Source organism: Pteropus medius, unplaced genomic scaffold, assembly GCF_902729225.1.
Source record: "Pteropus medius unplaced genomic scaffold, Ma_sr-lr_union100, whole genome shotgun sequence".
In the NCBI taxonomy this organism is placed as follows: Eukaryota; Metazoa; Chordata; class Mammalia; order Chiroptera; family Pteropodidae; genus Pteropus; species Pteropus medius.
In genome coordinates, this window is record NW_024342467.1 from 10,482,697 (window position 1) to 10,499,049 (window position 16,353).

Sequence of the window (16,353 nt, forward strand, 5' to 3'; positions counted from 1 at the left end):
ACAATGTAACAAAGCACTAAGTGTGATCATCACTTTCTAATTTATTAAGAGAGATTATGCACTTCATGGAGTTTTAAAGAATGATTTTAAGCAAAAATGCTGTAAAATGGGGTAGAAATGTAACAATTATTTAACAGGAAATGAATATTATCAAGACCATTTTTAAGGCTCAATAAAACTCAGGTAAAATGCAAAAAAATCCTTTTTCCTAAAACTTTTCAGGTGGGCTGGAATAGAATCTTCAGTTTGGTTTATTAAAAAACCTGACGGTTAACAGGCTACTTAAATGCTTCCGAAGTATCTTCCTTAAACACTGAGAGGCAAGAAGACTATTTCGAGACTAAGTTTACCTGGCTTGGCTTTTTGGCCTTTCATCTCTTGCATCTCTTCTACTCAGAGTATAAATCATAAAGCCTTGTTATCTGGTCATTAACCTTCCAATCACATTCTAAGACAGCATGCCTTGACAAGCTCTGAAAAAAAGACAGTTGATTCCAGTAGTAGTCTAGACGTCCCATGTAAGAGAATGGCTCATCTCCCCTGGGACATTTGCCCAGAAACATGATATCACATATGCACACTTTCCCACCCAAGTGGTCTGGCACTAACTGATTGATTGTCTTATAAGTTCACTTATCACCAATTCACTCAACCTCTTGACTCTGGGGTTTACCCAGCGGGCCAAATGTGCCTCTGGAATTCTAAAGTCTTGAGACATAGGTTTGAAGAAAACATAAACTACAATTTAGAATGTGAAAACAGCAGCTCTGCATTTCCAGGTCGCCCTGTCTCTTCCGTCTCATTTCATCTTTTACCTTGGATATCATTACATTAATATTAAACATATGCATACTCTACCGGGGGGTTGAGTAAATTAAGAAAGGCAGTTAATTCCTAATGTGAGACATCTGCCTTCGAGGAAGGCGACACGGCATCCTGAAGCTAATGAAGGATATTGCCTCAGCAGCGCCTGGCACAAGTCATCAGTTGTCATGAAGACGGTGTACGTGAGAAGGAAGTCATCAAGGAGGGTCTCTGCAAAGAAAGGAAAACAAAACTAGGTAAGCAAAGCCGTGGTAAGAAGGGCAACTTCAGAATAAATAATGTGCATGGCAGAGATATGATAAATGGTAGTGGGAGTGGGAGGGGCCGGGTAAGAGAACTTTAACCACAAAATACATTATTTATTACATTTAAAAAATTTAAAACTCCTCAAGCAACAAGATTTTTTTTTTATTTTTTTTTATTGCAAGACTCTTAACATACAACTTTTGTCATCCTTTCCTCTCCTAAAACATCATTGTATTTGTTGGTCAAGATGTTGTGGAAAACCAATGCATAAATCACGGGCTTTTAGAAATAAATTTTATAAGATTACCGAGACACACACTCCAGTCCTACAGAGAACAAGCCTGCATGTTCTAATAAATTAAGGCTTTCCAAAGCCATTTACCTAAGTCTAAGATAAGAACTATGGATAATAAAACTCAGAGGACACATATCAGGTTCCAAGGCCGTTCACTTTTATCTCTCAAATGTATCTGTAAGAAGTTGGGAGAGTGGTGAGTGATTTTCTTATTGCCGTGAAGAGAGACAGAGCAAAGTCCAGTCAAAAACAGAGAGCAGGTATAACACATCGCACCATGCTCCTTCCATAATTTCTCTTCTGCCTCTTGAACCAACAAGAACAGGTTCCATTTTCATTGCCTCTTTGCCTTGAGTAAGTGTTCCTGGAAAAGTCCAGGTTACGCATAATATGAATTGCTAAACTGGCAAATGCTGACCTCAGATGTAATCTCCAAATTAAAAATAAAGATTATATGCTGAATACAAATTAGAGTTTTTGCCATTAATAGTGCTTATCTAATCTCCTTCACTTGAAATTCATTTTACTATATAATTTAATTTTCATATCTGTTACATTCTGAACATTAAATTTTTAGTTACTTGAAATAGTAATAAATTATAAGATAGCGAGACTGTATACTCAGTAGCATTTATGCTCTCCAAAACCTACACACTATACGTGTGTAAGCAGAAAGAACTGCCCAGTATAGAACTCTGCAGCTACATGTTGAAGATGAGGAAAATTCCAGAATTTTTAGAAATAACAAGTAACATTTACTTTAAAACTTGATCAATGAGAAACAACAAGGCTATGTTTATGAACACAAATCTCTGATAAAAGAGGTTGTGGATGCCATCTACAGTCCTATGTCAGCTGCAGCAGTTAATTTTCTTCTATCGTTTTGTTTATGTTGAAGAATGTCAAGACAATCCTGATCATGTAGGTAAGTGGCTGCAAATGGTAACGTTTAACAACAACAACAAAAAGAAGGGTAGTAAGGGACTTTTCCCCAAAAGATATTTATTTATTTAAGTAACAATAGTCCTTCTTACAAAGCAAATTTGACCAATGGCACTTAAAATGTAAAATAAGCCTAAACTTATAATGTCGTATCATATGGCAATATGCGAACAGTCACTGGTCTAACTCACTATCCTCTAAGGCAAAAGCAAGTTCTCAAACAGATGAGTGTGGGCCTTGCTGGGCACAACTTGAGTCCAGTACAAGAAACCGGTGAGAATGTGGCTGGTTGGACAATTTAATGTGAGTGGACATGCACGCCCTGCATTCATAGAAGACCTAGACAGCTCTCTACAAGACTATTTATAAAGGCTTCAAATCTATGCATGAAAAGGCAGGAGAAGCTTTATTCTAAGATCTGCCCCCAAACTAAGTTAATCTGGAAGCACGAATTTATCATTGGTCATCCTGATGAAAAATTTGGAATACACATTTGAAACTTGTATGTCTTTCATTACAGGTTTTTTAATTGTGAAACTGAAGTCAAACAATGGCATAACGTCCAAATTTCTAGGGTATTTTGGAATATAATTTGAAACTGTCACTCTGGGATGCTACCAAATAGTAATGTTCACAAACTGTAACATTTTTCTCTACTAACCTGATAAAAACCCTCAACTTCTATGGTCTGAGTAGAAATTGAGTCTTTTTTTATTTTTATTTTTTTGCACTCAACGTTAGATATGGGCTGCAAGGACCCCAGAGTAGCTTAGAATTCATTTTAGGGTTTTCAACGGGCCCATATAGATTGGAGCCAACAATACTCAGAAACCACTGGGTGACAATGCTGAGAACCTTATACATTCAGCATTTAAAATGCTTGATGTGACATTCAGGTTCATACTCTTTGAGATGTTCTTACACTCAGCTAATTTAATGAGGTTGGAACGATTCTCTAATCAAGATTTACTCCATTAGTAGCTGAGATTAAAAAGAACACCATTAACTTTGACATAACCAGTCATTCCGTCCTGGAACAGCCTTAGATAATGAACTGAGTGACGATGAAAGTCTGTTGGTTGGTGGCAAAACAATTTGGCATTCAATTCAATTAATCAGCTCACACACAACAATATTTTGTAAAGGGCTTTGACCCACAAATGGTTATTTCCCCCAAAGCTATTACCATATTTAATATTCAACACATTTACCTAATTATCTCTCTGCCATAGAAGTATTAATTAAATAAGAACAATAAGGCTATATAAAAACATCTCCAGCTAAAATCGTAATGAATTGCTGAAAATCGTAACGAACAGAATAGATTCCCAATACTCCTAACTCAAATCTTTCTCTATTTAACTACCACATTGTTCTGAAAATTTCTATATATAAAGAACTTTCCTTTGTTCTTTCTCAACACTGGTAATTTTTTTTTTTTTTTTTTTGCTGCACATGAAAGTAATTGAGTGATATAATCAAAACGACACACTTCAAATAAAAGTGCATTTTATAATAGCCATGCTTCAGAAAAGGCTGTCCCATTGGTATTTAAAGATATTTTTAGAACCACAATGGCTATATAAATGATCCCCTGAAGACTATTAGCCAACAATAGCCATTTAGAAAGACTAGCAAATCCACTGGCATCCACATTTAAACACTATAATTATCTATTATATTATATGGTGCTTAATTAATAGTAATTTAAGACTAGGCAAAAAAGCACTTTTGTGTATCAAAGCATCTTTCATTTAAACAAATTTGTATTTGCTATATATGCTAACATTCTGAATAAAAAGATGTATTCATTTTGATTTCTAATTCTATGAATACTTAAGTATTAATATACAAAAAACTTTTCTTTGAAATTCTATTCAGTAAATCAATTACTAAATCTAATCCAGAGTTCTTGGTTCATCGCTGACAAAACTATTCAGCCATCCTTTTGGGACTATCCCCCTCCCAAAAGATAAAATAGTATTTTTTTGTAGTGGCTGTTTAGAATACAGGAAGTACTCTTGCAGTACAGAAGTTAATGTGCTGATGACAATCAAAATACTCTTACAATTTTAAGGTAAATACTCTTACAATTTTAAGTACTGTGTAACTTGAAATAAAGTATATCAATGTGCAGTCAAAACCTAGAGCTTTGAAAGAAATGGCCCTAAAATTTATGTCTATAACTAGCCATGATGATGTTAATACAGGACTTTTCTCTGTTACTGTTTTAATTTTAAGGCGTAAGAACAGAATTGCCTCTTTTTATTTGATTTTATTTGAACGTATTTTTCTTTTACATATAAATTATTTTTTCGGTCTCATTTTAAGTGTATGAAGCACTAAAAATTTCCATGATATTTCTGCAAAACACAAGTGTTTCTAGAGCAACCTAGAGTTGTGTCAAGGTGGAATAGTACAGATCCTTTTTATAGGATTCTGTTATGTAAATGTAATCAAATTAGAGGAACTAATCTAAATGTTTCCAAAAGGCCTAAGCTTAATGCTTATTTTTTTTTTTTTGTAAAAAAGAAAAAAACAAAAATATAAAAACAAACCCTGAAGTCTAGAAATCATTAGAAGTATAGGGTTACTCAGGAACAACTAGAATAATCTACTTCAGTTATTTTTCTACAAACACATAAGCAAAATGCATTGCAATAATGAAACCACTCATCTGTTAAAGTGAATTACCAAGAAAGCAAATGAAAAGAATTTTGACAGACAACTGCCTACAGCAGCCATTTAATCTAAGTATGGTAATGTGAATATTCAACATTTCTGTACTAACTCATATTCCCTAAAGTACTGTTAGCGGTTTTGTTTCACCTGTATTTCTGCCTCAGAGGCAATGGAATTTAAGGCACTCTGAAATATCTTCTACTTAACCTTTATTTCAAGGAGCCAAGAAAAGCTTTGTACTTGAAAAGGCTACTTCTGGCCCTGGAAGGTTGCAACTTACCATATTTTTTTGAAAAGCAGTGCCAAAGCGTACCATGTAATTTGATTTAGCACACACACGCACACACAAAATTTTAATGTTCATGTTTGTAAAATAAGTTAAAGCGCTATGCTGTTAAATGCTATGCTTCTTTCTCAGTGTATTTTATATTTCTAAAAGCAGTATTGACCTCAAATGCAGCTGTTTTCCACAGCTTTTACATTCACTCGATTTCTGCATATATTTACAGTTTTACCAGAGTATCGCTTCGCCTTTCTAAAACTACCAAACCTTGAGATCGACTTTTCTTTTTTGATATTTGGTTTCACAAGAAATGCTTATTCATTTAATGCTGTTTCCATACTAAACCTTAAATGACAGGGACTTAACTATAGATAAGGCTTGAGAGGCACTAAATAATGAAATTCATTTTCACTTTAACTCGTAAAACCTGATTTTGGAATCCCACCAGTCTTCCCTTAGGAAAGGATGATCTGAATACAGCAGCTATGTTCTCAGCTACATTACATTCCGCATGCTGCCTTTTCAAAATGTCACTAGAAGGAGCATGGAGTGATAAACACAGTGCTTGCCTACCTTCTCCACACAAAGGGTCAGGTTTGCAGGTCACCCTGAGATTGAGAGAGGTGACAGGCCCCATGAGCTTCTGTTGTCCCGCCCCCAATCAGCTGCTCTGAGTCTAGGGACAATTATAACCCATTTGTGACTTGTTCATGCATCTGCCAAGCCTAATGGGAAGCTCAAAAAAAGTGTGAAAAATGCAAAGAGAATTAGAGAGCTGGAGTTCTACCTGGATAGCCTCAGATATTGTACTTAACCTCTCTGGGCCTTCGTTAAATCACCTGCAAAATGGATATAGAAGAATTGTAGGCAGGATTAAATAGTATATCTAAAGCATGTGGCAGAGAACCTGCCATATGTCAAGCACTCATTAACACTACCTGTTCTTTATTTTCATGAAATTATGTTTAGATCCTGTTCCAATTTTTCAAATGCCACCAATCAACCAACCAAAACTGAGTATTGAGAACTGGCTAATATAAAGCATTTGTGAAGGGATTGGGGCTCAAAGACAGGAAAGAGTGATCCATGGCTTCCAGTTCGTAATTAGTTAGTGAGCTAAGACATGCATCCTCATGCAATGAACTAAGTAAGGCAACATTTCGACTGAGCAGCACCAACCATACATGTCACAGCTGATGAAGGAGAGACTCGAATATGCCAGGGAAAGTGTACCAAATGGGTGGCATGTGAAGATGACCCTGAACTTTTAAGAACTGGTGGAGAAAGAGATGAAGTAGATGTGAGCAAAGGAGTGCACGTAGGTGTGTCTGTGGCTGAGTCACAAACATATGGCCTTCGGGTCCTGTTTGGTCCTTAAAGATATGTTTTGTTAGATGGTAATATTGAAAAATCAGAAGATCTGGCAACACCAGGCCCACGACTCTTAGGTTAACCATAGTTTAGAGCTGAGTTAATCTTTTTATGCAGGGGCACTCTCCAGTTTATCACGGGCTCTGCTCTGGCTGGCTTCATGTGTTCATGCTGTCTGTGGACATGCGAGCTTGTAAATCTGGATCTGTGGTACAGTGGTGAAGCAGTAATAGAAGAGATCACATGGTTTAACTAAAAAGTAAAGCTAGAAAAGTAGGTTGGATCCAATTCCTAGAGAGATTTTAAGTACTACGCTAAGGAGCCCCAAGGGAGGAAAATGGAGATTTTCAAGGTGAGAAGTGACAAGAGATACAGATTATGTTTGCTGCATCAGGGAAGTCAGATTGGATAAAGGAAGAATAAGGGGAGGGAGGGTGTATTTACTTTTAAATGCCTTGAACTTGAGTTCTCCAGGTTTAAGTGATGCTATTGGACAAAAATATCAAAGACCAGAGCTTGCTAAAGAGGGCTGGATTATGGGAACTACTGTATAAAGAGGATAGCTGGGAACTGAGGTGAATTCTCAGATAGGATCCTGAAAAGATTAAGCAGTGGTCTGAGGGTTGAGCTGGGGTGGGCATTCACATTTGGGCAATGGTAAGAGAAAGATGAGTTAAGGAAGAGGAAAGAGAAGAAAGAGAAACATAGGAGAATCGAGAGACACGGATATAATAGAAACCAATAAGAAAGAAGAATTAGAAAAAGAGAGCAGATCCTAAGTGTCAAACGTCGTTGCAAGTTCATGAGTCTGGGCATTCAAAGGCCATTGGATTTGGTGTGTGGATGGTCCCTGATCTGATGGCTTTAGAGAGATGCCCCTTAGTAACTGGTAGGGGCATACTCTACTTAGACTGAAAGGAACTAAGACTATTCTGACAATCAGCTCTCACACCACTATCACACGATTTTCCCTCAAAGCCACTTCTTGCAGTTATATAGCTCATTGATCAGAAACAGCAGTTGCTCTCACAAATGAGCCAGGAAGAAAAATTTCTTCATGATCAATGCAAGTATCATTTTATTTAACAGTATAGATTACAACGTAGGAATTGTCATGGGTATGAAGCCTTCAATACCCATCTGCAAGCATCTACCAACAAAAATTAATATCTGCTTGTGAGATTCTCTCAGTTGAATATAATTGACTTCGCTGAGCTTCTCCATCTTGTATGATTAACATCACATAATGCATTCTTAAGATACAAACTGTGTTCTTAAGTGCTTGTCAATTAAACGTTTTAAAATGTCATGAAACAAGGAAAAAATAATTTAAACATTGAACCTTAAATTAGAAATCTGGGGCATGATTATTTTAAGCAATAACTCTAATACTTGAATTGACTTATGATAAGGTATAATATTTTTATCTCCCAAGCACCAAGAAGAATCTCTACCATCAGCTTTCTTTTAAAACTGAAGATATATCACAATTCTCATATTTATTTTTTTTCCTATTCATTGTGAATCATTAGCAGTGAATTTCAGACGAGTAAAACTTTGTTTGTTTCTGGTTAACAGAAATTCTAGGGTTACAAGAGAGAAGTTATTTTCCTTAAAGTTTAGCAATGGATAGTCAACTGCCTGTTTTATTTATTTACTTATTTGTTTTTAGGCGAGGCAACCCTTGGTTGACCTCACAGATTGCAAAGACCTTGTCATCTTACAATCCCTTATTTTTTTATTCTTTTATTTTTTACACCTATAGCACCTGGTCTTCCTGGGAGGTCTCCCATCCAAGTACTAACCATCCAAGTACTAACCCGACTCTGCTTAGCTTCCGAGATCAGACGGGATCGGGCTTGTTCAGGGTAGCATGGCCATAGACTCAACTGCCTATTTTAAAGCTGAGAATGAGTATGACAGCTAGATATATTAAAGATAAAAAGATATTCTACAAACTTACTAATTTAAAGTAAATGCAACTAGGGCTCTTTCTAAACAATCTGGCACCAGATCACAGGCAAACTGAAAACTTCCAATCCAGGAAAATTTATTTTAATATATTTCCTATTTTAAAAAATATTTCTAGGATGAATATTTCAACCTGTTACTGACAGCAGGCTCACCTTTGTGTTCTGCTTTCCAGAATAGTCATTAGAGTTCTTCTCTATAACACATAGTTGCTTTCTTTCTCACTCAGGTGAAAGGGAGATTTGTGGTTTAGGGTCACAAAGAAAGGTTTGGTTGCAACCGATGACCCAACAGCTACTATTTAGGGCTGAGCATTGTGCTCTCTGCCATGAAGAAGACAAAGTTGTAAAATAAGGTCTCAACTTCTGTAGGGGTTTGTAATTTGATTGGTGCGATCACTAAAGGACCACATGAGGCAGCCTACAAACTTAGGCTGATAAACAGTCCATTCAGGTGAATGTCTGAGCAAACCTTCACACCCCAACCCCGCCCACCACCACCACCCAGCACACATTCTAGCCTTACAGAGCCCCAAATTTGCTTTGAACCACACCCATTTCTTACAGTGCACCAGGAAGCCAGTGGTGGCTTGGTGGGCAATGACGAAAGCAGGAAGGGAAGACAGTAGTTACTTTATTTGAAAATAACTGCAACAGCCACCCTCTATTGAACACATACTCTGTTCTGTACCATGAGCTTTACCCCCACCATCTGTGCTCCTCAAATCCATCCTAGGAGGTTGGCCCTATATTCTCTTTTGTGGGATGATGACATTGAGACTGAGATAAGTAAGGGGAATAACCACTGAGTTACTTCAAGTTAATGTCTGAAGGGGCCTAGGTCCCAAGGTGGGCGGAGCCCCAGCTCTGGCTCTTTCACTGCACTATGCTCTCCTGAGAGTGTGGATCCAAAGAGTCCATACTGGGGGAGCGGGGGAGGGGAGAAGGGAGTGCAGAAAAGTGCGCCCTGAACGGAAGCTTGGGTTTGGACAGGGAGAAGTGCCATAGACATAGGGACTTGGTATTTTTATTTGCTTTGAATCGCCAAAGATTGATGAAGTCATTCTCTATCTATGCGCCAGCATGCTCATTTCTCTTATTTCTACTCAAATTTTGTTTTCTTTTTATTTTCTAGCCAACACCTGGCAATAGCAAACAGCTATAAGAGATCAGCTAATTTGCCCTTCTAAAGGTAGAACTGACAGTCACATGGAGATAGTCCACAAATTCACAATGCTCTCTTCAAAACAAGTATATTTCAGGCACATTGAAGGGCATGCAATGAGAAGGACCGTATCAGATGCTTTAATATTAGAACTACTACGCACTATGAGTCCTGCTACATACACCCATTCACGTAAACCATGTCCATTTCTAGAATGAGAATTTGGGTAGAAATACCCAGCCAGAAACGCAATGGGCAATTTTAACTTGTAGTTTTCATCTTCACACTAAGTCAAGCTCATTTACAGAATTTAAAAATTAGAAGATTCGCTAAGTATCTGGTATGTTGGGAACAAATAAGAATGGTAACTCTGAAACACAAAAGGATACAGAATTTCTCTGACAATAATTTTCTATCACTATTTAGATTACGACAGGATTTGGGGGGGATTACAACAAGATATTTTAGTTTTCCACACTTTCTGCTCACCCACATTTAACAATTCTGTCTGATTTCATATTTATTTCTGAGATTTGGAGGAGGGCTGACAGCCAAGGAGCAGCCTTAAGTAGAAGGCAAAAAGCTGCAAACAGAATGAAAAGAATGGTTTCAATTGTAGAACAAGAAAGCCCCAAAGGCAGAAAATGAGGATTATGGGAAATGGGAGAGAAGGTTATAATGAGAAAGACTGCAAAATGAAATGAAGAAAAGCTCAATTATAGGTATGTTAAAGGCAGAAATTCTCCAAAAGAATAACCCTTTTAGACATGTGCTTGTCAATTATAGCAATTCTGTGGCATTGCGCCCTTTAAAGGAAACAATCATTTGACTAAAACATGCTGTGAGAGATTAACACGCAGTGATTATAATCAACAAATTGCCATCCACTAACATTCCTTCCTCACACTTAAAAAGCTACCTGAAGTACACGCTCTTATACAAATAAAAAAAATCAGGTCTTTTTTTCCATTTTCTGATAGGATACTCAAGTTTGCTTGAGGAAAATGTCACAGCATTTCAAAACACAGCCAAGAACATCGGATGGTCTCACTTTAAATCCATCAACTGTGTGTGGAGATGATACACAGAGACCTTTGCGAGAGACAAAAAGAGAGAGAAGAGAGAGTTTTCCCATCCTCTGACATTATCTTCGACAGCCTCAAGTAATTGCAGTTGCTGATGTTACAGTAAAACTATGGTTTTGCCAAAATTATTAGATTGTCAGTCTCGTTACTGACACGATATCTTATCTCCACGAACTTCAGAATCGGTTGCTCTTCCAATTTGCTGCTCCTAAAATGCTTAACGTCACACATGTGAACAAGTTTCTGGCAGTATGGCTGGACACTGAGAAAATCACAAGTGTTTCTGCTAAAGTACAATATTAAATACGGTAATAGACCCAACCTCACTGAGAAAATGTGGTAAATTTTAAAACTTTAAGATTTGAGGGAAGTGTTTTCTTTCTAAAGAAACAAAACTCCATTTCCCTTTTGAAAGGACAAAAAAAAAAAAAGGAAAATTCACAAGAACAAAAATCAGCACCAAATAACTGAGAACCTGTGTTATAGATTACAGATAGAAAAGAAATAGAAGTAGCAGCCTTCAGTTTTTAAAGGAATATATTGGGAAGAGACTATAAAGACTAAACAAAACTATCTTTCTGAAATTTATTTTTATGAGAAAAACTACAAGTTATACTGAAGATTTGTGTTTCGAAACAACCTTCATCCTATGTCTACATTAAACTTAAGCCAATCTTATTCATAGAATAATAAAACAAAACTATTAGGACCTCCTAATTCTATGTGAACTTTATGACTTATTAGACAGGGCCTTTATATTTTATATTTTAAAATATTGTAATTTTACAGATTCTGATTCTTTGAAAATTAATGATTCATGTACATACTTATGGCAACTCTCAGTGTACCAGAGTTTTTTATTATTTGTAATAATTTATCCTCCAGTCATTTTTAGGAAATTAGCAATGTACTTAACTACAAAGAAATACCTAAAGTTTTCAGAGTCATCTATCTAAAAAAATGAATATCAAATTGAGCATTTGCGGTGGAGGGAAACTAATTTAGGAGAAGCAAATACAATGTAAATAAGAGAAATAAAGCAAATAAAATGTACAAATGTGAATAAAGGAGAAAGTCCATTCATTTCTAAATCTTCCATACTGGCTGCAGTTTACATTAGGGGGGTGAGGACACTGTAACCACAAACTAGCTCAAAACAGTCCTCTCCTGTTGGCACCTTCTTAATCAATAAGCCTTTCCTTACTCCAAACTCTGATGTTTTGAGTTTTGGCCTTCTGAAGTGTTGGGCACATGAACTCGGGTTTGGTAATGTCACCACCAGGACTGACTTTGCAGAAACAAGCAGTCACATGTATACTTCATTTAGAACACAGTGTGAAGGAAATTTTCAAAGACACTCTATCTCCCATCCAGGCTCAAGGATAAGGCCTTTGCTCTAACCCATCAGAAAGGAGTTGATATTTTCCTTAAAAGTATTCAAAGAAGAAAGATGCCCAAGTTTTTCAAAATTCTTATAGTCAGGAGCCTTAAGATGTAATTTTTCTAAGGTGATTCTTGCCCCTCGCATATTTCATTTTCCATTTTCTACCTTCAGACCCTTTCGAAGTTGATTTCCCATAGCCCTACGATATTGTAGTTTGTTTCCAGTATGCTCTTATACTTGACCTCTAGGTATTGGAAGAGATCATGTGGAGACAACATGGAAATGATGCAATTAAAAAAAATGCATTCCAGTGATCCATTTTCATTCTAAATAGGAACTGTTTCCCCAAAAAGCATGCAGTATTCCTACTTAGAGCCTTATCCTTTGCCCATTGGTTATGCTTTAATGAAAACTTCCACATTTCCATTATTAATCAGTGCATGTTAATGACCTTATGCTTCAGCTCTGTCTCACTTCATTTCACCTTGCTTCATTACCAACAAGAGTATTAATTAACCCACAATCTACTGGCAGTGTAAAAGCATCAGTTCCCTTGTTATCCTGCACGATATTGCATGTTCAGAGGTGGTGTAAATAGATTAGTCCAGGAGATGAACACTTCAAATGAAATCCAGTCAAAATCTGATTTTTCATCGTTTCTCATGTGAGTGGTCTGATTTAGCATCAGCTGGAACCAGGACCTCTTCCCCACACCCCATTTATTCTGTAACCTTCTTGAAGCAGTTAGCTCACTCAGCAGCCATCCTGCTCACAGCTGGAAAGCAAGAAGCAGGTCTTTGTGATGGAGATCAGATGGCTTTTAAGCCTCTACTAAAGCACCTGATTTGGGGTTTATAGCTAGAATTGAATGGTAGTTTTTTACTTCATTGATGTCTTTTATCCATAGATCTAGTCATTAGACAAAAATGATCTCTGGGATGAAGCTAGTAATATACCTGGGTTCATTCTCAGATTCAAATGATCACTCTATCCTTGAAGCAGCTTAGTTAACTTCTTCCTTAGCTTCTCTGTCCATTAGATGAGTATAACTACCCTGTACCAGGATCCATCTAACAGAGAGGAAGTTTGGATAAGTAGAGTGGTGTCTTGAGTAAACTTCAAATCCTGGCTCTCAAATCAGGAAGAGGCCTCAAATGTCACATAGTCTAAGTCTTCTGCTTCCATAAATGAGGCAACTGACAAGACGATTTCTGCACAATTCTAATTATCTCATTGCTCTGTCAATGCATCAATTATGGCAAATATATTATATTCTCCGTATGAGTAATTAGGAGAGAAGCTAAGAGAACTCCCAAAACCTCGATCCGAACCAAAAGAAACAAAACGCATAGCACGAAAATGATAGAGCAGAGCAGAAACCATATTCTCATGTGAACACTTTCACTCCTAGCTCTCTCGAGAGCTCCTGGGTGACTTTCATTGTCCCTGTGGATTGCTGTTTCAAGAGAAAACAGGCCTTCACTGAAAGGTGGTGATCTCCGTCTGCCTCTGAGGCACACACCCAGGGAAGCTGGAGCTAGTGCTAAGGAATTTATTTGGTCTTTTGCTGATGTTTTTATTAGCATGTATACAAACAAAATTAACCTAATATTTAAAACTGGCAGTTTCATAAAGCTGAAAAGACCTCAAGCAGCAATGCAGTCCAGTGATTTGTCTCTGAGAAAGCTACATTCCCAGGTCGAGATGGTAAAAGGCTGATATGAATCATTTCCACGGATGCAGAGTCTACGGCTTCCGGGGGTAGCTGGTACCATTTGGAATACCCATAACTATTTCACATTTCTTTTATTTCTTTTATTTATTTATTTATTTTCAATTAAGTCTATTTCTTTTGGTTCTGAACTTTGTTGAATAGATCAGTTTCATGTTAATTCTCTAAAATACTTTAAATACATTAATATATCCTCTAGCTTCTTTATTTTTAAAGACACGTGAACACAGTTACCTTAAACCTGTAATGATACTGTTTACTTAGCATCCATCATTTAATACCCGTTATTTCCCTACTTGTTTTTTGTCAGACTCCATCCACTAGAATGTAAGCCCCATGAAGGAAAGGAGTTTGTCTATTTCATTTACAGCTGTAACCCCACATCTAGAACAACACCTACATAATAGAAATTTGAGGATATCTATGGAATGAGGGAATTAAATTTTCCTAAAGTAATCATTCATATTATGTAGAAATCGAAAAATTAAAAATGTACTGTTATATTTTATTACAGAAGCAGTATATAAATTTACAAGTAAAGGAATTACAGGGGGATGGCTGGTGTAAGAGATAGGGTATAGTAATTTCATCACGAGGAGAAAACGCTGCTTTTCTCTGGCAATAGACTGCTTCTGAATATCCAAAAACAGCTTGGTAATAAAACTGTGCAAATGGATTTTACTAGAGAGTGATAAATCAAAGCTATCTTTTGGAAATGTTATAGCATAATTTCTCAAAGGAACTTAAAAAGTTTCCCACTGGACAAGGTTATATACAAACTTACCTAAATCATCACCAGGCATGGCCACTGAGCCTTGGATTCCAAGCTTCCTACTCCATCAACATTCTCATTGCAAACATGAAACCAAAGAAGTGCAGTAGTAATATAAAGTAACATGAAGTTATACCAAATAGCAAGTATGACTTGCTCCAGGTCTCAGGCTGGTTTATGAATGGAGCCCAGATCTGGGAAACGAGGCTTCAGAATCTCATTTAGTATCTTTCTATTCCACTGTGTGCACTGCATTTTCTCCTTCCTTAAAATATTATTTCTTTACAGAAGCAAACATTCTTGGCTGCGAGACCTAAGGATCACCCAGAGATTTTTGTAGTGGCAGAACCCGGGCAAAATTCCAAATGGGTTCAGTTCGTATATCATCACTTCCTCTTTCTAAAGGTTGAGAAATCTAACAACTGTATGTCCTCTGTCTCTTCCGATTGTTTCCTTTTCTCGAGTGGATGGAACAGCAGTGCAGGTTTGTGAATTCTGACTTTCTCAGGTTGCAGAGGCTCCAGTGGACATGAGGCTGGACATAAAGCCCTAGAAAGGGGGTGGGGTAGGGAGGTAAAGGAAAGGCGGAATGAGGTCCCTAACTCTCAGAGGCAACTATATATCTATTAGAAACTTGGAATACATCTTTAAGAAAAAGGCAAGTGAGACAAAGTCAATGTTCTATTTCAGTGGCTCTCATGCCTGGCTGGATATTAGCATCACCCACAGTGCTTTTAAAGCCCATAGGCTTAGGCCCAACTCAGGTCCACTGAGTCAGAAACTCTGGGTGAGACCCAGGCATTGGTATTTTTTAAAAGTGCTACTAATGTGCAGCCATAGATGGGATCTGCTAGTCTCTTCGTTAAATGACATCACAAAAACAAAAAGAAAAGATAAATACAAGATAATTTGTGTCTATATTAATTATACGAAATCATAGAGAAACTCACTACCGTCTAAAAATTTCTGTGCCTACCCTTAAAAGCTTTAGTTCTGCAAAAGCCGTGCTGCTATAAGGTAAGTAAGATCTTGCCACCTGCAAGAGAAAGCCAGGAACAGAGGCACCAAACACTCTACCAGAATCCTAAAAGGTAAGGAAATCAAGGAAGAAGTTGACGTAAACTGTCCTCTATCTTTCCAATGATCAGGACAAAAGTATTCTTAATTTTTCTACATGAGAAATATGTATTAAGTGTTTATGACAGGCTTGGTGCTGGCAGGAAAGGAGATTTTTAAAAAAGTTAATAGAAAATGAAGTGCCCATCCTAGCTTTAGTCAAGGTTTTATCAGTGCAATAATGCTCTAAAAAAGCATTAAGCTGGCTCTGGAGAATAACTTTTGGACTCTATCGACTGAGCGAGACACTTTCATGATAGAAACCAGGTACTTTCATAGAGGTTGTTGCCTTGTTACCAAGATAATGAATTCACTTCTTCAATGGCATTCTCCACCTAGTAGGTGCTGCTGAAAGCACCCCACCGACACTGAGGCATCCGTGACACAATCAAAGCAGGCAGAGGGGACATTTCCACACTGAGTACACGTTACCAGAACGTACTGAATGATATAACCTCATGAAGTAAAAAAATCAGCCGTACCTT

The 16,353-nt window shown here is 37.2% G+C and overlaps 1 protein-coding gene across 3 annotated transcripts in view; it reads right to left on the bottom strand.

Moving 5' to 3' along the window:
- Positions 1 to 16,353, bottom strand: part of RAPGEF5 (Rap guanine nucleotide exchange factor 5) — a 200,780-nt gene that overhangs the window by 41,900 nt on the left and 142,527 nt on the right. For all 3 annotated transcript variants that reach the window (XM_039862520.1, XM_039862521.1, XM_039862522.1), the window contains one exon: positions 957 to 1,035. In XM_039862520.1, the coding sequence (XP_039718454.1) occupies positions 957 to 1,035 (79 nt within the window). The remainder of the gene's footprint in view (positions 1 to 956; positions 1,036 to 16,353) is intronic.